The 23,017-nt window shown below is 42.2% G+C and overlaps 1 protein-coding gene across 2 annotated transcripts in view; it reads left to right on the top strand.

Annotated features, from left to right (window-relative positions):
• LOC110071625 (pre-B-cell leukemia transcription factor 4) overlaps positions 1-21,421 on the top strand; it is a 40,803-nt gene extending 19,382 nt beyond the window's left edge. The window contains exons 2-9 of one of the 2 annotated variants that reach the window (XM_020779289.3): positions 679-752; positions 11,755-11,996; positions 12,831-13,021; positions 13,980-14,115; positions 15,220-15,376; positions 18,361-18,467; positions 19,683-19,769; positions 20,589-21,421. In XM_020779289.3, the coding sequence (XP_020634948.1) occupies positions 679-752; positions 11,755-11,996; positions 12,831-13,021; positions 13,980-14,115; positions 15,220-15,376; positions 18,361-18,467; positions 19,683-19,769; positions 20,589-20,681 (1,087 nt within the window). In that variant the 3' untranslated portion in view covers positions 20,682-21,421. The remainder of the gene's footprint in view (positions 1-678; positions 753-11,754; positions 11,997-12,830; positions 13,022-13,979; positions 14,116-15,219; positions 15,377-18,360; positions 18,468-19,682; positions 19,770-20,588) is intronic. The other variant, XM_072991276.2, reaches the window with a different exon arrangement.
• The last annotated feature ends 1,596 nt before the right edge of the window (positions 21,422-23,017 follow it).

Raw genomic sequence — 23,017 nt, 5'->3', positions numbered from 1 at the left:
GACCTTAATCAGCTGTATATCACTTGTTAACATTTGTCTTTAGGATTGGTAGAGGTATCTTTCTCTCTGCTTTGTGAGCGAATAATATATTGGAATTTTGACAGTTCCACAGTGTTGCTGGTATGGCATTAAGCAGCAAGATGCTTAAATATTCCTTTTATGGTTTCTCATGGTGTCCCTCATTTCGAAGCAGACTGCTTTGTTAAAGGAAGTACAAGAATGCTAATGCAGAATGCAGCCTTGAGGCTTCCCATATGCTCTTAAAATATACAAGCATCTGTATAATTATGCAAGTCTAACTTCCTTGGTGCTTAGCTGGTGTAGACAATAGTGTATTTCAGGCTGTAAATGAAACATGCAGAACAATTTTCAGTGCAATGCGGACTGTGGCTGTTGAATTGGATATATTGCTGGTTCCTGGGCAGTTTCCTTTTGAATATTCATGTGTGCAGATCTCTCAACTGTGGAAGCTGCCATGGCAGTTTGATGAGGTGCTGGTTGTGTGGCTGGTTGTGTGCAACCACACCTTGCCAGATCCCTGCAGCAGCTTCTGCAGTTAGAGCTCTACATGCCTGTAAATGTTGAACAGGATGCTGGCCGTTTTATTCTCTCATTTTCTGTTTCCTATCCATGTTGGTCCTTTGAGTTTCATCCTGTTCTCTCCTCTCCTTTTTTTAGGAAACATGCCTTGAATTGTCACCGAATGAAACCTGCTCTCTTCAGTGTGCTCTGTGATATTAAAGAAAAAACAGGTGTGTTTGCATTTTCATTCAAACTTTCTTCTGAAAACTGACATTTTTGGTTCCTAGACTGGTATCCAGATGCTGGATTAATTTGGCAGTTTTCACTGTGCAAGACTAGCATCAGTGGAGCTTGAACTATGATTCTGCAGAGAATCCTACTGTCTTCATTAGGATTTTGGTATCTTAATATATTGGGTACATTTGCACATCACAGTAAACCATGCTTATTTAATAACTGTGGTTTGTTGATTAAACCACAGTTTGAACTGTAGATAACCAAAGGAACTGTGGCTAGTACCGTATTTTTCGCTCCATAAGACGCACCTCTCCATAAGACGCACCAAATTTTTAGGAGAAGAAAACAGGAAAAAAAATCTGTTTTCTTCTCCTAAAAATTGGTGAGCCTTATGGAGAGGTCTGTCTTATGGAACACAACCTAGGACCCTTTGGAGGCTCACCCAGACTCCCTGAAGGCCAGAGGGGGCAAAATCACCACCTTCTGGGGCTCTTTTGAGGTTTGGAAAGCTTCAGAAGAGCCCCAGAAGGTGGCAATTTTGCCCCCTCTAGCCTGGTGGGGGGGCAAGGTGAGCCTCCATAGGGTCCTAGAGTGTGTTCCAGGACCCTTTAGAGACTCACCCTGCCCCCCCCGGGGGTCAGGGGGGCAAAATCACCACCTTCTGGGCTCTTTTAAGGCTTGGGAAGCTTCAAAAGAGCCCCAGAAGGTGGCGATTTTGCCCCCCCTGGACCCGTGGGGGGGTGGGGATAGCGTGGCAAGGGTCCGAGGGGGCCTTCCAGACCCTTGCCACGCTACCCCCCCACGGGGCCAGCATGGGCGAAATAGCGACCTTCCAGGACCTTTTGAGAAGCTTTCCAGCCTCTCAAAAGGTCCTGGGAGCTGGCAATTTCGCCTGCGCTGGCCCCGTGGGGGGGGGGGGGTAGCATGGCAAGAGTCTGAGGGGGCCTTCCAGACCCTTGCCACGCTACTCCCACCCCCACCCCCACGGGGCCAGCATGGGCAAAATAGCAACCTTCCAGGACCTTTTGAGAAGCTCTCCTGCCTCTCAAAAGGTCCTGGGAGCTGGCGATTTCGCCAGGGCTGGCCACGTGGGCGGGGTGGGGGCAGCCTGGCAAGGGTCCTGGGAGGCTCCCTTGGACCCTTGCCACGCTACCCCCACCCCCCCACGGGGCCGGGGGGGTAAAATCGCCAGCTTCTGGGAGTGTTTGGAGGCTCCCCAAGCCTCCAAACACTCCCAGAACCTGGCGATTTCTCCAGGGCTGGCCCCGTGGGGGGGTGGGGGCAGCCTGACAAGGGTCCTGGGAGGCTCCCTTGGACCCTTGCCACGCTACCCCCACCCCCCCACGGGGCCAGGGGGGGTAAAATCGCCAGCTTCTGGGAGTGTTTGGAGGCTCCCCAAGCCTCCAAACACTCCCAGAACCTGGCAATTTCACCAGGGCTGGCCCCGTGGGGGGGGTGGGGGCAGCCTGGCAAGGGTCCTGGGAGTCTCCCTTGGACCCTTGCCACGCTACCCCCACCCCCCCCACGGGGCCGGGGGGGTTAAAATCGCCAGCTTCTGGGAGTGTTTGGAGGCTCCCCAAGCCTCCAAACACTCCCAGAACCTGGCGATTTCGCCAGGGCTGGCCCCGTGGGGGGGTGGGGGCAGCCTGGCAAGGGTCCTGGGAGGCTCCCTTGGACCCTTGCCACGCTACCCCCACCCCCCCACGGGGCCAGGGGGGGGTAAAATCGCCAGCTTCTGGGAGTGTTTTGAGGCTTGGGAAGCCTCAAAACACTCCCAGAAACTGGTGTTTTTGCCGGTGGGAGGAGCGTCGCAAGGGTCTGAGTGAGCTTCCAGGACCCTTGCGACGTTCTCCCCACCTGGAAGCTGGCGATTTCGCCTGCGCTGGCCACGTGGGCGGGGTGGGGGCAGCCTGGCAAGGGTCCTGGGAGGCTCCCTTGGACCCTTGCCACGCTACCCCCACCCCCCCACGGGACCGGGGGGGTAAAATCGCCAGCTTCTGGGAGTGTTTGGAGGCTCCCCAAGCCTCCAAACACTCCCAGAACCTGGCGATTTCTCCAGGGCTGGCCCCGTGGGGGGGTGGGGGCAGCCTGACAAGGGTCCTGGGAGGCTCCCTTGGACCCTTGCCACGCTACCCCCACCCCCCCACGGGGCCAGGGGGGGTAAAATCGCCAGCTTCTGGGAGTGTTTGGAGGCTCCCCAAGCCTCCAAACACTCCCAGAACCTGGCGATTTCGCCAGGGCTGGCCCCGTGGGGGGGTGGGGGCAGCCTGGCAAGGGTCCTGGGAGGCTCCCTTGGACCCTTGCCACGCTACCCCCACCCCCCCACGGGGCCAGGGGGGGTAAAATCGCCAGCTTCTGGGAGTGTTTTGAGGCTTGGGAAGCCTCAAAACACTCCCAGAAACTGGTGTTTTTGCCGGTGGGAGGAGCGTCGCAAGGGTCTGAGTGAGCTTCCAGGACCCTTGCGACGTTCTCCCCACCTGGAAGCTGGCGATTTCGCCTGCGCTGGCCCCGTGGGGGGGTGGGGGAGCATCGCAAGGGTCCTGGAAGGCTCCCTCGGACCCTTGCGACGCTCCCCCCCACGGGGCCAGTGGGGGCGAAGTCACTACCTTCGCACCATAAGACGCACAGACTTTCTACCCCCCTTTTGGAGGGGGAAAAAGTGCGTCTTATGGTGCAAAAAATACGGTATTCTCTGTTTCGGGATTGACAACTGGGGAAATCAGCCAGCAACAGGTTGCAGGTTTGGATGTCACAGCAAGCCATAGTTTAACAAGTTAGCATTTGTAAGCTAACAAGGGAGCTGGGGCTTCAGATTATGGTTTGTGGTTCGTTAACAAACTAGTACTTTTTAGTTGGAACAGATTTCTATATCACAAGTTAGATTTCAGCAAACTATACTTTGGTTTTGTTGTTGTGGGTTTTTCGGGCTCTTACTTTGGTTTGTCATGAAGTGGGGACACGATCTCTTTACAGGATTTTTATCTACTTTTAATATTTTGAGGCTTCATTGTATATATTTATATACAGTATTGCTTCAGATAGTGTTTGTACTGAACAAAGATACAAAGAAAGACAGCTATTTGCTTAAATGGTAAGGAAAAAAAATAAAACGCTGTAGCGGCTCATGTACCTAGTGTATCTTTCATAAAAGGTTTCTCTTAACAATTAAGTCCAGTTGCGTCCGACTCTAGGAGCTGGTGCTCATCTCTTATTTGTAAGTTGAAGAACTGGCATTTGTTCATAGACACTTTCCGTGCTCATATGGCTGGCATGACTAGAGACAGAATACCATTACCTTTCCACTGAGTTGGTACCTATTTATCTACTCACATTTGCATGCTTTCAAACTGCTAGGTTGGCAGGAGCTGGGACAAACAACAGGAGCTCACCCTGTTGTGTGGATTTGAACTGCTGACCTTCCAGTCAGCAAGCCCAGTGGCTCAGCAGCTTAACCCGCAGCACCATCCTCGTCTGCATCTTCCATAAGACAAAAGCATGGTTTGACATGGAAATGTGTTTACACTGGTTTCACTCATGTAACATTTTTTGGTTAACAAAATTAGCTTCCAGTTAAGACAAACCATCACCATCAGCTGTTCATTAATGAACACTGTTCAGTCACTTGCCAGTATTTCATTTATTTGGTTTACCTTTTTGTATTTCTTTTGAGCTGTTGAATTTGGATCTTGTGAAAGAATTAGTTATATGTAAAACTGATCTAATTGTAAACAAACCCCTCCCTCCTTCCCTCCCTGCTTTCTTTTTTCAGATGGGACAGACAACTTGTTGAGCACTAAAAGCCACAATGGAAATGTCTTGCTCTAGAGAGTTGTGGCTAATTTGTATGATTTAATTTCTGCATAATGAATGTAATTTGCATATCATTCATATTAACAGATTCAACATAATAATGGCGGCTGCTGCCATTTCTGTTGTGTCTGCCATGTCATCATTCAGCAACTTCAGGAGTCATGACGTAAAGATCTATGAATAATAGATGTCATGATGTAAAGATCTTGTGGTAATGTTAACTGTAATTTTAAATGGGAATGAGAGGGGATATCTGAAATTCACCTCTCAAACTGTTTTTGCCCTTTCAGTGAATAATTCATACATATTGGGTACAGAACATTTTCTAGGTTATCCCTGCGTGGCTTGAGCAAAAGGTCAGGAAAACTGCTCAGTGCTTACCAGCAGAGTTATGTCAGGTGGTTGGATTGGCGTCATCTGGGGTTACCGTGTGGGTGGTCTAGGTATGTAGATCAAATGCCAAGGAAGACAGAGTCCTTCACATCTAACTGAATAACCGGGGCAGAAGATTGAATGCTGGCAGACACAATCTGTCATAGGAGTGAGTACAGTAGCACCTTCTGAAACTGACTATACACAGCATCTGAAATGTGGGGCCGCTAGCTCTTCCGGCTGGGGATTGTGGGAGTTGTAGTTCAACACACGAGAGACCACTCTGTTGACGAAGGTGTCCAATTTTGCCTCTGCAGTCTCTCTTAAATTTGTAGATACCATGTTTTTCTGGTGCTTTGGTAGTTTCTGCTAGAAATACACCTGCATATACCTTACTTGAGTCAAACAGGAGCAGGGCAGAAGTACTATTGTGTTTGCTCCTGTTCATTTCAGTGGGAGTTACATTGGACAAAATGTCAGGGCTTTGTTTCTCATTGTTAGATATGTCTGCCACCCAGTCTGCTGCTTTTAATTCATCCCCATATCAATTGTCAAGCTGTGGTTTAGTCCCATGACAGCAATGCTCCCACCTTGCTTTATAGAAGAGCTACAATGGCAGCCGTGTGGTTTGAGATCTGTCATTCTCTCGAGTCTGCCAACACTTTTCCTCTCCCTGTAACTCCAAGCAAGTGTCTTTTCTTTTTCATTTGTTGCTTTCCATATGAAGCATGCAGAGCCTTTTCAAATTAACTTGGTTATACCATGGGACGGGGGAAAACCCTGTGCTTATTGTGTTGCCTTTTTTGTTTTTGTTCTTGGGAAGGGTTTGAGTAGGAAAGTCCATAGAGAAAGACAGATTTTTGACTCAAATTGTATGTATGTATTTCTGTAATCAGTGTTGGGAAGTTTTCTGCAGTCTTTTGAAGTATGGTAACATATTTACACCAGTTACATACCTTGTGCTGCCAAAGGGGAAGGGATTAATAGTAACTGGAAAAACTCTATATAATTACTAAGATTTCAAGGTGATTTTATACATCATTTCAGTTATCCGTATATGGACTGTGTAAGGTAAGCCACTATTTTTATTATCTCTCTGGAAAAGAGACAGAGAGAAAGTAGCTTGCCTGAGGCTTGTAGCTCATAGCTGTGGTGAGATGTAACTTGGCAGCTGACAGCTCATTTTCTCAGTCTGGGGATAAACAAGACTTTTCCAGAGAATTGAGCATAATGGTATTGTAGTATGCTTTTGTAAAAGTGATCCATAAATTTGGAGCCCAAGTTCTTAGACTACAACTCCCAGAAGCCCTAGCAAGTACAGTCCATGGTTAGAGCTGGAGTTGTAGTCCAAGCAGATGTAGGTCTGCAAGTTTCAGATTTCCTGCTCTATCAAATCCTTTTCTGATCTGTGAAAAACTAGTATCTGTCTCTAACATTGAGCATAGTTCTACATTAGTTATCTAAAAGTTATTCAGATCATATGTATATCACTGGTTCTTAGAGAGCAGAGGTCAATCCAGAGTTTTATTGGCCACATTTTTGCTTTATTTTTTAAAATTTTCTGAGAGTGCAGGCAGGTGACTATGCTTGAGAAATTACTTAATGTGTAATTAGTAAGACTGCAATCAGAGAAAGAGTTATGGTTGCATTTATTCTTGAAAACCTCTTTGTGCTGTGTGAAGTCATGTAGCCAGCTGAATTGGAGGGCTAGCACTGACTCCATTGATTTTTCCTAAGCTTTCCCAAGTAACCTGGGCATACTGGCATTTAATGAGAGCTTTATGGATAGCATATTCTGCTTTTTTATTGTAGCAATTGCCTTTTATGGCAGGATAGATTTGCAAAGCTCAGAAAATGCTGTCTGTTTATCTCTTGTTAGGTTCTTTCTCTCTCGTTCCACAGCTGAAAGGGCATGGCTTCCAAAGCTCTCCTTAATGATATCTGTTTCCTGATAGGATTTGCCTCTTTTGGTGTGCAGTTTGCCATTGAAAAAAAAATCTGCAAGTTGAAATTCATTTTAACTCGAGCATATTTGCACCAAGGGACTGGAGCCCCATAGTTACGCTGGATTTGTTTAGGTCTCATAGGTTTTTGAATGTCTGATGGCCTGTCTGTTCCTTATTTAAATTATGGGGAGCAGATGTTATGGCTTGAAGCAAACAAAGACATGGCCAAACTGGGGCTGAGGCTCTGCTTTAACGATTTAGGGGGCACAAGCTTGTTTTCAACTCTTGAATCAATTTAAAGTATTTGGCTTTCTGTTTGTGCTCTTTTCTTCCGCCCTCCCCATTTTCTTTGTTGGGGTTCCAGCATGCTAGCAGTAGCTTATGGTAAGCAATAAGAAAACAGCTCCAGTGCAGAAATTCTTTATCACGAAATTCTTTATCACGAAATGCATGTATAAGCAGATTTCTTCCAATTTGCTTATACATTCTGAGTCATCCCTTTGTACTGTGACTTTTTCGCATTCACACTTCTGTATTAAAAGAGGCAGTTGAACATCAGTGGCACTTAATGACCCTGAAAATATGTGCCTCTCCCACGGATGCTATTATTTTCTTGTTAAAGGAAGAATTCCTTCCACTTTATTTGTGATCTGTATAAACACATAACAAGAAAAGGAGTGTCTGCTGCCATAGTGCCAGTGTTTGGTCCTCAGAATCTGGACATAGCAGGGGAGCAATCCTCTTGACCTAAAGATATTATCTGAGGACTCATACTAGCGGGCCTGAGAAGAACAGCACACAGTGTGTGAGGTGAATGTGAGGTAATGCAGGTATCATGATTTTTTAAAAAAAACCCTCTACCCATACTCCACTCACTGTCTGAATGCTTCCTACTAATGGGAGCATTAAAACAAAAGAAGACTCAATCTTAGGATTCAAAGTTCTGGTTAATGTTACAGCTAGTTTGACCTGAGATTATTGTTGACTATGCAGATCCATATTCAGTAACAGCAATTCCTGCTTCTGGCATCTGTCGTATATATTGTATGAAGTCTTATCCTGTACATGCTAATTCAATAATAAATCCTTATGTTCACAGGATCTTATTTCCAAGCAAGTGTACAAAGGGGCGACAACTGTAAGCCACATAAAATCAGAGGGTTCCCTGTTGGCAGCTCATTTAAATCTTGGACCATAATTTGAACAAGGGAAACACTGAGTCAGTGGGTGGAGCCAGGATACAAGAATTGCTGAGATATATGCAAATTGGCTCATTAAAATCCCTCCTAGGTAATGTGAACAGCAGCAGCTGAAATGTATAATAAAGGGAGGAATCTATCAAAGCCTGTGTTGTTGTTCAGCATCACCAGGGAAGACATTCTTTTCTCGTCTTGTAAAAATAGGATCCTTGGGGAGGATCTTCTGGAGACTAGGTGGGAAATCTACAGGAGAGAGGTGGAGCCCTGAGGTTTCTAGTTGTCTGTACTTGTTCTACTAGGGGAAACCACATCAGGTTAATAGTTATTTTCTGAGTTCCTTCTGAGGGGGTATGGTAGACAACTTGTACGTTATACCAGTTCTTTTTATTCACCCTCAAACATTCTTTATGAATGCTCATTTGCACACCATACTTCTTTTACTCAATTTGTTGTCCTCCAAACACTAGTGTTGTCCTACATCTTCCCTGGACCCAAAATAGAACTCATTGTTTCCAGTTAAAATCCTAACTCATATTGACTGGATAAGTACAACTGTCTTGCATCTGTCTTTTGAATGTTTCAGTTAATCAACAGATATGTTTTTTCCTCTCTGTTAACAGAAATGTTTCATCATAAGATAGAAATATGTGCCCTGCTGCTCTTCTGATACATAGAAGAGAAAAATCTGGATTGGAAAATGAGCCTAAACAAATTGCATATCATTCTTGTTTTGGCACTGGTGCTCTCATATAGTTCATTATGGCACCGCAGCGTGTTAATTAATGATATGTAAATATATTGCAATGATTGCATTTGCATATTGAGTGAGGCCTCAGTACCTTAGGTTGTGATGTGTTTTAATTAAGGGCTAATTAGAAATGATGGGAATTTCACTTGGCTCAGTCTAATTATTTTCCATTTTGATGAATATGTAGAGAGTGTTATGATTAGGGATCAGAACAAACCGTGGCAAGTTAGTGTATGTGACAGCACAGGTTCTCAGGGGTTTATGGTGCTGAGAATTGTCCATTAAAAACATCCATAAAAATTAGAGCTGCCAGCCAATTGAAAGGTTTCTTTCAGTCAATTTATTGTCGTACTATTACCCGTTTAATTGATTAATTAACTGATAGAGATAAATATTAAAGTAATTTGGTTCAAGTGATATTTTGAGGCTATTTAATGAAGATAACAGTTTCTCTCAAGCTAATTAACAGAGACAAATCCACTCTTTGTTTGGAAAATAATGTTAAATACGCTGCCTGAATGAAGATATACTCTTTTATATAGGAACATTGTGTGCAATTAAAAACTTGCACTATATGTTGCAAGTAATTAATTCAGTGCTAATCGGTTAATGCTTTTGGTCTTCATAAAAAATTGTTTACGACTAATGAGAGGTTCCGGGGTATTAAGAAAAGGGTGTCTAGTGGTCTGATGATATCAACAGTCATAGGAGCGTTTAGGATCTAGGCATGTAGTTGTACTCAGTGCTGTACAGCTGCAACAGGTGGCATCTCTCTGGTGGCTATACCCGGTCTGACTGTCAGGACAGCAGCAGTTCTTGGTTTTTGTTACACTATAAAGAACATTGGGTGGAATAAAAAAAAATCTGGTTTTGAAGACTTTCAGATTTATTGCATTTGGGGGCATCCATGTGGTCCCGGAGGGCCCCAAGAAGCAGAAGATTGTCTGCTCTGCATGGTTCTAGAGACCTTTTGCTTCTTACTCCTTATTGCTTTTGTAACTAAATAATGTGAGCTGCATCATTGTGTCACTGATTAGCAGGCTGCCCACGTTGTTTTCCATATTACCATTGCTCAGACAGGGGTCTCTTCAGTCAACCTTGTCAGTTGGGGTCTAGTCAGGCTGGGAGTGAGAAGTTCCTGTTTCAGGGCTTAGAAAGTATGTCTGATGCTCACACATAGAAGGGAGCATTCTAGCCTCACCTTTTTTCATCTGTGTTGTCCTCCTACATGTGGAAAGGAACAATTCTGAAGAGGGACAGTCTCTTGAGGTATGGGGCTCTCTGTTTGAGTTGGGATCCTGGAAAATCATGATCTGAACTAACATAGGGAGCCCCACGGATAGCGGAGCTTTCCCTCTCTAGACTCACGGTCTTCCCTTGGTAGGGGATAAATAAAACCAGCAAGTACTTTTGTGCACTTTTTAATGCTTGAATAGGACCTAAGATGGGAAGGAGGAGACATAAGCTGCTGGTCCCATTGCACCACTCTTAGAGCAGGAAGTGTGGTGGAAGAGTACTCTTTACTCATTAAAGCACAGGCACAGCTGATGGGGACAAGAGGGTCTTCTCTGTGGCAGCTCCCAGGCTATGGAATGCTCTCCGTCAGAAGATCAGGATGGCCCCTTCATTGTTATCCTTTCAAAAAAAGCTAAAGACCCATCTCTTCAGGCAGGCTTTTAACAATTATAACTGAACCCTTGGACCTCATTTTAGCAGATAATTTTAATCTTTCTCATGTTTTAATCTTTGAATTGTTTTAAATCATATATTGTTTAATTTATCTTTTAATATTTAACTTATTGTTTTTTTTAATTGTGTGAATTTTAATATTGTGAGCTGCTTTTGGTCCCTTGTTGGGAGAAGCCCTTGTTGCGGCATATAAATAAAACTAATAGATAAATAATAAAATAAAGGAGAAAGTTGTCAGATCTTGCAGTGGACAGAATGGATGGAAGAAAAGCAACCACAGTATGGTGTGGTTAGAATTAGAATGGGATATCCCTTTGTCAAATACCAACATAGCCTTGAAGTTTACTGGGACATATAAGGACAGCTATTGCTGTAAGAGCAAACTAGAAGCAAGGACAAACTGTGTGTGCTCCTTGGAGGTAAGAGTGGACAGAAACCTAGTAAGCAAACAGATACATTTATAAACTTACATCAGGAAGATGTTCATCAGCAAGCTGTTTTAAAAGACTCCAATCCCTGAGAAATGATGTAGCCATTAAGATAATCATTTATGTGACCAATTATTTTGTATAAATGACCAGAAAGCAGCGTGGTCTTGTGTGTGAGCTTCTTTTGGGTGAACATTTGCACCAAGTGACCTTCAGGAGAGGAGGTAGCAGAGAACTGTTCTGTACAGTATCGCTGTCCTTTTGAAACACCACACTCTGGATTCCTGGTTGTAGAGGAGTCGCCAAGAAATCAGGGGAAGGGTATTTCAATAGTGAGTGAGTGTGTCTATCTTTCTGGAAGTACTACTTAACACTTTAGGTAATTAATTTTCTCCTTCTGTCTCTCAATATACTCATGTGAGATTCTCTGTTGTTTTTCTCTGTGTGGTTGCATGTAGAGTATTTGTCTTAATCCAAATAATGTTTTAGAAAGAGGTTTTTATCCTATTGCTACTTAAGGCTATTCCTAACTTCCAATATAGTGTTTTCTCATTTCCCTTTAAAGGTCCTACCTCAATTATATTGGCTCCATTTTTTGATTTCTGCTGTCTATTTATGTACATAGCAAAAAGAAAATCTTCAGTCTTTGTCAGCCTTTTATTAATGTACAATGCGTTCTTTGACTTAGAGGTCATGGTTCTTAATATCTACAGTATTTAAAGAGAACATGGGGAAGAATCAAGTCCTGCTTTATTTTCTCTGCTTGTGAAATAATCTTCTGCTCCCTATTTATATTTATCCAGTGTTAAGTATACGTGGTATTCAGGAAGAAGACCCCCCTGATGCTCAGCTAATGAGACTAGATAACATGTTGCTGGCTGAGGGTGTCTCCGGGCCCGAGAAGCGGGGAAGAGGAGGACCAGCGGCCATAGCAGCAACATCAGGTGGCTGTCCAAATGACAATAGCATTGAACACTCTGACTACAGGGCCAAGCTGTCACAGATCCGACAGATATACCACTCTGAGCTAGAGAAATATGAACAGGTGATCTTTCTGCATGGAAGAGTTTTTATCATCTCCGTTAAAAACAGTTAATCGTTTTTCCTTTATGGTCACAGAACAGGGAGTATACTGTTTTTATTAAAATAAAATAGCAATCCATCCACCTAAAAATGGTAGGGGTATAATTTAGGCTGCAGTCTTGTATCTTTTTGTGAGACAAGTAGTGTCCGGACTGTGATCTTTCCTTATCCTTAGCTGTATTATATTGTAGGTGAATTAACACTTTTATGTGACTTTACTCTTCAGAATTGCCTCATTTTGCCAGACCAGTGGTTTGCACAGATATTCTTCCTTGTCCAGAAGCTGACACCAGCTTCTGTGTTTCATAAGCAAATTCTCTGTAGAATTCTGTTTTCCCCCCTTTTTCTCATGAAACTTTAGTGCCTTTCAACTGGTCACAATCTGATTTCCAGACCCTGGTACAAGTGGGGTAATTTTGTGTAGGTATGGTTGGATGGTACAAGCTTAAATGTACAGAAGCAAATGGAGTTCTCACAGAAAGCCTGCTGGTTAATTGTAAAATGTAATGGTCTTATGTAAGTTTTCTAACGTACTTATTTAATGTAAAACATCAAGTATAATCCATCTGTTGCCCCATAATCCCAGTACTGTAAAGTCAAAGTGCCTGAAGTGTGTCTTCTAGGTGTATGTCACGTATAAATTTTGAGATTCTAGCTGATGTCAGATTCATCTACACCTTATGCAGGAAGTTTCTCCTACTTTTAAATTATAGGTGAAATGGGATATTGAACTGACGCCTAATTTGAGAAATCCTTTGCTTCCATTAAATATGCTTATTTTTACATTTCTTTTCAGGCCTGCAGTGAGTTCACTACACATGTTATGAACCTGCTTCGGGAACAGAGTAGAACAAGGCCCATTTCACCCAAAGAAATTGAGCGCATGGTGAATATAATTCATGGGAAGTTCAGCACCATCCAGATGCAGCTCAAACAGAGCACATGTGAGGCGGTGATGATCTTGCGCTCACGATTTCTTGATGCAAGGTAATACATACATTTTGGGTTCAGTATAGAGAGGGCAGCAAGTATTATTTGAATATGGTGTAATATATATGACTGGTTGCATGTCTGTGCTTTACTCCTCAGTTTCTGTTTTAAATTGAACACATCAAGGTTACAGTCAATCTCCAAGATTAGCCTCCTGTATGAATATAGGTGGCTGTCTTATGTAGAATGAAAACATACGTTTGTTCTCTGCAGTGTTGTCTACCCTGACTGACAGTAGCTTTTCTGGGTTTTAGGTAGGGAACATTTCCTGTCTCATGTTGCCTGGAATTCATTGCATTATGTGAATTATATTGAGAGTTGGCGTAAAATCCTTAAAATAAGCCAACTGGAGATATTGTGGATTGAACTTGGGGTTTTTTTGTATGCAAAACAGGTGTTTTACCACTGAACCATGGCCACTCTCTGAGGCTGTCCTGTGCATTTGTAATCCAGATTTTATTCTGAAATAAATAAATAAATCTAGAATAATACAGATTGAGTTAAATGTTAAGGGTTTTTGTGTGTTTGTGAAATTGTTGGCACTCCTGGATGTATCCTGTGATTGTAGAGCAGTTTGACTTAATCCCAGTTGTACTTTCAGTTTGGGAATGTTTACTGTTATTATTACTGTTGTTTGCATCATACCGTGCTCCCTCTCTTTTTCCCACTTGACTAAAACCAGCTGTTCCATTTATTGCTGTTCCATTTATTGCATTTGTTCCATGATTTTTAGGAGTATATATTTTTGCTTCAGTATAAATTACATATTTAAAAAACTAATGTATATCATTAAGGTGGGAGCTTCCAGTTTGAGAACATAATAGATGTTGCTAGAATAATGTCTTCAAGCTGGCATGTGCTTTTCTGCAGCACTTGCTAGCCCCTTTTCCAGCATTGTGCCATTACATAGTATACTTTCACATCAACTGTCTAAATAATTGCAATGTGTTCCCAGGCGTAAGCGGCGTAACTTCAGCAAGCAGGCAACAGAAGTTTTGAATGAATATTTTTATTCCCACCTGAGCAATCCATACCCCAGTGAAGAAGCCAAAGAAGAACTAGCAAAGAAAGGAGGCATCACTGTCTCACAGGTAGGCTGTATATTATAGTAGAGAGATATTCTACCAAACATACCTGTTGAGTTTCAAGCCCTTTTGTGGGATTTGGCTGAATCAGTAAGGGCTGAATTTAGTCAGCTTTAATATAAACGTTATTTTTAGGGCATCATAGTGGCCTAGGTTAAATGGGCTTGAGAAAGTTACTTTGTTTGACTACAGCTTGATCAATAACCCAGCCATTGACCATGCTGGTTTTAGACCAGAAGAGTATCTTCTCCCATTTCTGACTTTTGACCTACCTGTGAAGGTAGAGGGCATGTGAAACTCATTATACAAAGGTTGCACTACCAACATTGTTCCAAAACTATGCTACTGTTCTCTGGCTTCATAGACTAGAGGCCAGATTACACCACTTGCCTGTGTCTATTATGTTATGTGGATTAAAGTCGCACTGTCTCATATTTAGGACTTCGTATAGGATATAAATACACTTGGTAAAAAGGTTAACCATCATATCGAGCGAGCGCCCCATTTAACGACGAATCCGCATAGCGAGGCGTTTTTTGCGATCGTAAAAGTGATCGCATTGCGATATTCTCAATGGCCAAAAATCATATTGCGATGATCGGTAAGCGTTTCGCTTACCAATCTTCGCATTGCAATGTTTTAAAAACAGCTGATCGGCGGTTCCAAAATGGCCGCTGAAAAAAAAATGGCTGCCTGCAGTGTTTTCACGCGGTTTCCCTCGCATACCGGGCAGCGAAAATGACGGCCGTATGGAGGATTTCCACATAGCGGTGAGTTTTTCCCCCACAGGAATGCATTAAACGTGTTTTAATGTGTTCCTATGGGGTTTTTAGTCTCGCATAGCAACAAATCCAGATAGCGACGATTTTTTCAGAACGGATTATCGTCGCTATGCGGGGCACCACTCTGTTCAGTTCCACAAAGAGATTTTAGGATTATTGTTCATGATGTTGTCAAAGGATGGACCATTGTACAAGTTGATGCATGGCAGTACCTGGTCATATGGCTCCAGAAATTAGAAGTGTGAATTGATTTTGTTCAGCATGAGAAAGTCTTTCTTTACTGCCCTGTATTAATACTGGTTTACTACATAGAGAATTATAATTGCAGGTCTCTAACTGGTTTGGTAACAAAAGAATCCGATACAAGAAGAATATGGGGAAATTCCAGGAGGAGGCTAACATTTATGCAGCCAAAACAGCGGTGGATGCAACCAATGTGGTGGCCCAGGGTAACCAAACAAGCTCTCCACCTACTCCAAATTCTGGTGAGTATAGGAAGGCTATGTTTAGAACAGTGTAAGTCCTGGGACTTGAACTGATCAGTAGGAGAGCCTTTTTGATACTGCTCTGAAGTCTAAAGGTTCTAGATAGGAATATATGTAGAAGACTCTGCTGAAAATGACTTGGGACTAAACTTATGTATAAATGTTTCTGTTTTTGCATTCTTTGACGAATGTGATGGGACCGGCAGCAAACATGTATTGGCCAATATCCTCTTGCAGAACTCTACATACATAGCAAGAATGAAGGAAGTGGCAGGGGCAGATTGCCACTAATTAAAGAGTTTGTTTTGTTTTAGGGTGTGTATGACTTTGTCTCACTGAAATAAAAAAAGAAATTCTTTACTTAGTGGCAATATGCAGCTGCCAGTGACATCACTCCCCGTGGACAAGCAGAGCTATGCAAAAGGATACTGGTCATTAAGTTATTTTTGATCAGTGAGTTCTTTACCCATTGAAGAACAGAAACTTGTTTGAAAAACATTGGGAAATGGAATTACTTCAGTGGAATGAGTTGCTACTGTCTGTACATCAACTTCTGTTGCTTCAATTTATCGCTCTAAATTTCAGGATTACAACATTTATGCCTTTCTCATACACATGGCTGTAAAATCAACCTTTTGTTCTTGGTGGCCAGCCACATTTCCAGTTGAGTTTTCAAAGAAACAAATGGCAAGTCACTGATTGCCTCTGAACCATCATAAACTTTTATAATGCTGCCAGATTGCCAAGCCCTGAACAGTACTTCTGTATAGTTTAATATTTGTGAGTTACTAGTGCCATAAGCATATGCTAGATTTATTATATATAGTTCTACTTTGTGATAATGTTAAATAATGATTGTGATTTGTTAAGCTCCAATTTTATGCTGCCCATTGACTTGCCGTATTTTTCGCTCTATAAGATGCACTTTTTTCCCACAAAACAGGGGTGGGTGGGTGGAAAGTCTGTGCGTCTTATGGAGTGAAAAAAACATTATTTTTTCCTGTTTTCTTCCCCTAAAAATTTGGTGCGTCTTATGGAGAGGTGCGTCTTATGGAGCGAAAAATACGGTAATTATAGATTCAATCTGATTGTCGTGGTTTTTCACATTGTACATAGCTCCTAAACAGCTTCTAGAGGATTGGCGTATCTTGCCTTCTCCTTGAGGTCCCTTTTAATCTTTCTGATTTTCATTTGATTTCCTTCTTGACAAATATGCCATTTTAAATGGGTGCCAGGTGTTCAAGAATCAGAACAATTTTTACTAGTTGCTCAATGGATTTGTCTACCAATCAGCCCAGAAAATCCTTATGCTGCTGTGCCGTTGGTGGGGGGAAATGGAGAACAGTGAAACAGGTGATGCAGTTCTAGGGTATACCTGTAAAGTATAATGTTTTCTTTCCTTAAGGTTCTGTTTCCAAGCCAGGACTAGATGATACTTTTGCCATACGGTTGTCTATTCTGCATGTGTATTTCCTCCCTGTATGCAGAGGGGTGTTGTCCTGATGAGGACTACACTATTTGTATGTTGTTTGGGCTTAACTTTTCCCCCTTGCCATTTTCTCACCAAAAGCTGCTCTTCAAATGAGTATTGGCTACACAGCTACTTGTCTACTAGGGGAGAGTGTTTTTCTCCAGAAGCAAAAGGCACAGGGAGAATGGTTTCGTCCCTTCAGACTGCAGTTCTGACCTGCATATATTTATAAAAGAAAAATGTGTGTCTAGTGTATCACCTAGTCCCAGTCCTCCCTTCCTGAGAGAAAGGAAAAGGCTAGAAAGGGAGCAGTACACTGTTCCATCTCTTGAAAGAAAGGAGAGGGGCTGCTGCCTGCTGTGTCTTTCTACAGGAAGGTTGTTAGAGAAAAGAGGCTCCTCTCCATTGTGTGTATGTATGCTTTTGCGGATAGAGGACCATTTTAGATAAAATTCCCTTTTACCAATCCCCCTCTTTGCTACTATGGGTAAGGCTAGATATTTTTCAAGATGGCGGCCTCCCTGCTTCGTTTTGCTTCTGACCACCTTGCTATATGCTGTGATAGCTTAAAAATATTGTTAAAGAGCTTATCTTAAGCAGTAAGGGTGATCTTGAAAAATATATCCCAAATGAAAAGAAGTTTTGAATGAGCACAATGGTATAAATCAGGTGGACAGCTTGGAGAGAACACTATTTCTACAACAGAATTGTTCCTGATCTTAAAATAAGATGTACTTTAAAAAAAACAGTTTGTAGCACTGCATCTTAGAAGCTGAGTTTTCTCACACAGTTCTCTGTGAGATGAGTTGCCCACTGCTCACTCCCTGACCACAGCCCTAATATATATCTTCCTTCCTTTCAGGATTTTGTCCTTGATGTGTTGTTGTTATTCTTAATATTGATGGTTTCTTTCGATATGTGCAGTTGCAGCTGGGCATCTCTGTACATTAACAAATTAACAGTTTTCAAACTTCGATGGAAGTCTTTTCAGATTGGCTTGTCCTTCAAATAACATCTGTATCTCTCCCCAGGAACTTCTATATGTTGCAGAGAATTTGGGGGTCAGTCTCTGAGAGATTTGGCTAGACCTCAATTCATGAAAACAGAGACAGTACTTCACAACACTCAATTTCTCTTTTGTACCGCTTTCAGTACAGAGGGAGACCAGTAATTGCAGGCAAACATTCGTCTGCCATTACAGATTTTTTTTCTTCCACGAAGGAACCGCTGATAGATTTGCAAGCAATTCTGAGGGGTCTTTTTGTCATAGTTTGAAACCAGTGGTACAAAGCAAAAATGGGGAGGAGACCTTGGGATGAAATCATGAAGTATCCAGGACTGTACGAGATCAGAAGCTATCCATTAAGTCCTCTGAAGTCAAGTGCTACATGAAGACTATTATTAACCACAGGATCAGGGACAGGACCCAACTCCTTGTTCTATTGTCTGTGACAGCTTACGCAAAAATGAGCAGGTACAGACATACCCTTAGGTAACTTCTTTTCCTCTTCAGGTTCCTCTGGGTCATTTAAAATGACAAATCCTGGAGATTCCTTTATAAATCTGCAGTCACTCACTTCCTACCAGAACTCGCCAGTGGGAGCCAATGTGCAGACACAGGTGGGTGTGCAGAGAAGATGGTGTAACAGGTCACCTGCAGCCTTCAGTGGGGCATATATTTCAGTCCAAGTACCTAAACCACCACTCTTCCTGATTATTCAAATTATGTTTATCCTAGGAATGTTACAGTAGAATGGCTAATTATAGGAGGGATTACTAGGAAGTGGGTTTTCTATAAATAATGGTTAGTTTCTGGTGCAGATTACCCAGTCTAAGTTGGCTTGGGCAGGGGAAGATCGGCTTATTCCATTGGTTCCCAATGTTGGGTAACCCAGGTATTCCTGGACTACAATTCCCAGAAGCCTTCACCACCAGCTGTGCTGGCTGGGGTTTTGGGGAGTTGCAGTCCAAGAACACCTGGGTTAACCAGGGTTGAGAACTGATGGCTAACTCTGTTTTAGGCTGAGCACATAATATATATCTTTCTTACCTCTTTCTTGTTAATACAGAAGTTTGTTTTAGGGAATTTGGCTGTAGGATCTTGGTCAGGTCAAATGCTACTGATGTCATGCATACGAGTTTGGGACTATTTGTGCACACAAACATTTGCCCATCATACTTAGAAATATTTGATTCTAACTGAAATCAGACAAAAGCTGAAAGTAGCATGTTTCTTTTTTCAGACCTGTTGTGTCTGAGTACAGGTGAAACCAGACAGGTCTGAATAAACCCCTACAGTAGTGGGTATCACTGCTGTTTGTGTGGCAGTGTTACTGCCATGCATTAGTAGCGATGCTGCCGACATAGTTAGTTCATCATTGTAATGCTACCAGTATACATGCATATGGGATATTACACTTCTGCTGAATCAGATCCAACTGTCCCAGATTTCATGACAAGAGGCAGGGATTTATGTAATGCAGGTGTGCTGTGCCATACATTCCAGAGCTGGAGGGCTTTGAGCCATTTATCTTTCCTTTCTCCAAGCTGCTGGGTCCAGAGGTTCATTGATCATAATTTATCTTTTTTTTGCAACCTTGTTCAGTCTGATAACAGTCTCTACTTTCTGTGCATAATACACATTGACATCACAGAGCTAGGGATACTGAATACGCTGCAGAAAATGGGCACAAAAATAGATACAAAGAGAGATTTAGCTGGACATGACAATATTTTAGAGTACCATTGGAGGCTGCATAAAGGGAGAATGGGCAGTGGGGCTTTCCACAGTGATTGAAATATCTTTTTTGCCAAATTGCTTGTATTTTTTTGCAGATGGATTCCTTACACCATGTTATACACCAGGCGGGAAGATATGACAGCATTGTGGGGAATCCTCTATATTCAACGCAGCGCATTGATGTAAGGAGCTTCTGATTTTGAAGTGAGCTACAGAAATCTGACAAGGCAGTGGAGGTTAATTTAACCACCTCTGCAGATGCAAATAAATAACACTATTGCGGCATTCACTGTGGTGTTGCTGTTCCAAAGAGGGGGAAATAGGCAGCCTCTTCCCAGTCTTTGTTATTCAGGGGACCACAAGCCTCTTTTTTTTTAAGCTGTAAGAAAATCCCTTGTTAGGGATGGTCAGAAAGAAAAATTGGCTTACTTACCCACACAAATTGGTTCACCAGAAGAGAAGGAAAGAGCATTTTCCAGTCCCCTCCTATTGGAGGAAGAGACAACAGGAGAGAAAAATAGAGGATGAGAGAGAGAAAACATAGATGCACATAACTAGCCTACAGTGAAGTCCACAAACTGGCCATGGATTGGTTCCCATCCCCCAAATCCGCATTTGCAGGAGTGGCGGTCACTGTACGCATTGTTCCACCCTGTGATCTGAATTCTGTGTGATAAGCCACAGTCATAGGCAATAAAGCTTTATCCATTTAGAGAAGTTAGCTGGACAAGTTGGGCAAGAGGAAAGGAGTCCCATTTGGGAAAAGAGAAATTGTGAAACAAATATAGCAGAAGCAGTTTTCACACAGTACTTTGTCTTCCCTACCCCAGAAAGTGAACTACAGTGTCAAGACTGAAGGGAAGTATTTTGGAACAATGTCTGTGTCTTGCCAATGTCATAGTGGTCTCCTGTTGTGATGTGGGAACTGATAATCAAAATGCTTTAGGATGCAAGTAACACCTTCTGGACTTAACACCAAAATGCATTTATTCCCTCTTCAGGCTAATGGCAGCTGGCAGGATGCTACTACCCCTTCATCAATCACTTCACCTGCCGGAGATCCTGGAAGCATTAATTCAGATGCATCTAATTAAATTTTTAGGACCTGTTGAGGAGAGGAAAGAGGTCATTAGTGTAACTTGTCAATGTTGCTCTTTTTTTCCAATATTTTTGATTCTACAACTTGACACACACAGCTGATTACCTCAGACAAAAGAAAAAAGAAAAAAAAGAAAACCAATAGAAGATTGTGATTATATATGGACACCTCTCTACCTCTCGGCATGATGTGCTTGAGTTCTTCTGGCTTTTGCCCTTTGGGTTGTAAAGGAACTGGCTTCATTTACCAAACCAAATTCCTTTTTTAAACAAGAAATAATCACTTTTATGCTTAAGAGTCTGAAAGTGTTTCTCCAGTGAACTTTGGAATTTGTCTCCATTTTTCCAGTTTTAAAAAAATAGCAACTGATTTTAATTTCTATGTGTTTTTATTATAAAAATTCTGTTCTAGATGCTAGTTACTAACAAATAGCCCCTCTTGTATTGTAATTGTATGCGTTCTCTGTACTGTAATTTTGTATAGGAAGACTTTTTCTTTGAACTCATTAACCAGAACAGGCCATTGCTTTACCAAAATGATTGTTGGACTTTGCTCTTGAATAGAAACTCCATCTTCTGTGTCACTCTCATGTAGGGCTAATTTAATGTCTTAGAGTAAACACAGACTTCCTGTGAATAGACTTTCATGCATTTAGGAAAATGTTAATAGCAAAGTCCATCAGTTTCCATTTAAATTTTATCAAAGAATAAACTTCCAAAGTCTTTTTTTCCGTTCTGCCTCTTTCCCAGCCTTCCTTTGTGTATGTCATGTAGCTCCAGCAGGTAGATGGGGGGTGGGGGTGGGGGGAAATGCTTTATCATGAAGTATTGTGTATGTCTTACCAAGAGTTAAGTCCAGTCAAATTCGGCGGAACTTACTCCAACTTTAACGGTTGGAAGGCAAACTCTAAGCCTCGGTGTGGACAATTGTGGCCTTCCAAGTATCATTGGACTGTAATTCATCTGCTCTAGCCGTGGTAGCTGATCACAAGGGGTGATCCAGATTGCAGTCCAGCAGCATCTGAGGAATCAGAGTTGCCTATCTATGTGGTTAGCAAATGAAGTTATTTGCCAATGTTAGTACTTGCACATGTGGGTGCCCCCTTATTCTTCTGTTAGTGAGGCATGTATGAAAACAACAGTGGTAGAGCCATTGGGCCAATATGGAAGCACACAGGACTTCCTACTTTATTATATTCAGTCTAATTTAATTATACCTCTCTATTTAAATGTTGAAAGTGTTCTTGCAAGCTGGCTCAAAAACTGGCACTGATTAATGAGCAGCCATGATATCACCAGAAGCCTTCTCTGCATCTCCTACAAAATTTTACTTCTTAAATAAATTTCGAGGGATATTTTTATCACTAAAAGGATGAATTAATAGATACATCTATGCAGGCATTTCAACAACTCAAAAGAGCAGGAGTGGCAGACTGACCACTGAATCAAGGATCAGGTAGCTAACACAGGAGTTGTTATTGTGCTTTGGAAGATGGAAGAAACCTAGATTTATACTGTTTATGAAGCACCCACTCTGAGTTTCCTTTCTGTAGAACATCAGTTTTAGCCCAGTATTGGAATTTGCCAATTTCTCATAGATGTAACTTAAGAAGGGCGAGACTGAATGAGTCTGGTCCATGGATTGCTATAGTTGTACTCCTTTTATAACACCTGGGCCAAATTCTACTTTTTTGTTTATACATGAAGTACATCAAAGTTTAAAGTTGGGAAAGGTTTGCAATATGCTGTCTTCAAGAGGCACAGCCTGGAAGAGACGTAAATATGCAAGCATAGCTGGTCTACTTTTGTAATAGAGGTGATTTTTTTTTGTTTCGCTTACATATTCAAGTAGAATCATGATCTCACCAGTTTTTTTTTAATTGGGATTAACGGACAGCATGTTTTATATTTTAAAGCTTTTGTTCTACAGGCATCCCTGCTATGCAGTTTGACCTCTTCTGCATTGTTTGTGGCATATTGCTAATGGACAATCACTGGTGTAGCCTTGCACGGCACAGTTAAACATACTGTTTGTGAGGAGTTTTTCCTGTGTGATACTGTAGTTTGAAATACCAACCTTCCAATAAAATCAGTATCATGATGTTTGGTTACCAAAACCAAACTGTAATTCATGAAGCCTGATAAAAGTGTCAAATGGACATAGAAATGTGAGTTGGCTGCATATGCTGAGCGAAGCAGGTACGGTATAATGCTTGTAGGAATCTTTAGTTTAAAGTGGAGACTGGTTTTATGTCAGTTCCTTCATCCTAAAAGTATCGCAGAATGGAGCATCACCACAAATCACATCTAGCCTGCACTGAGTAAAAGACAC

Source organism: Pogona vitticeps, chromosome 2 (genome assembly GCF_051106095.1).
Source record: "Pogona vitticeps strain Pit_001003342236 chromosome 2, PviZW2.1, whole genome shotgun sequence".
In the NCBI taxonomy this organism is placed as follows: Eukaryota; Metazoa; Chordata; class Lepidosauria; order Squamata; family Agamidae; genus Pogona; species Pogona vitticeps.
The sequence above is the reverse complement of the archived record's forward strand: the minus strand, read 5'-3'. Positions and strand labels throughout refer to the sequence as shown.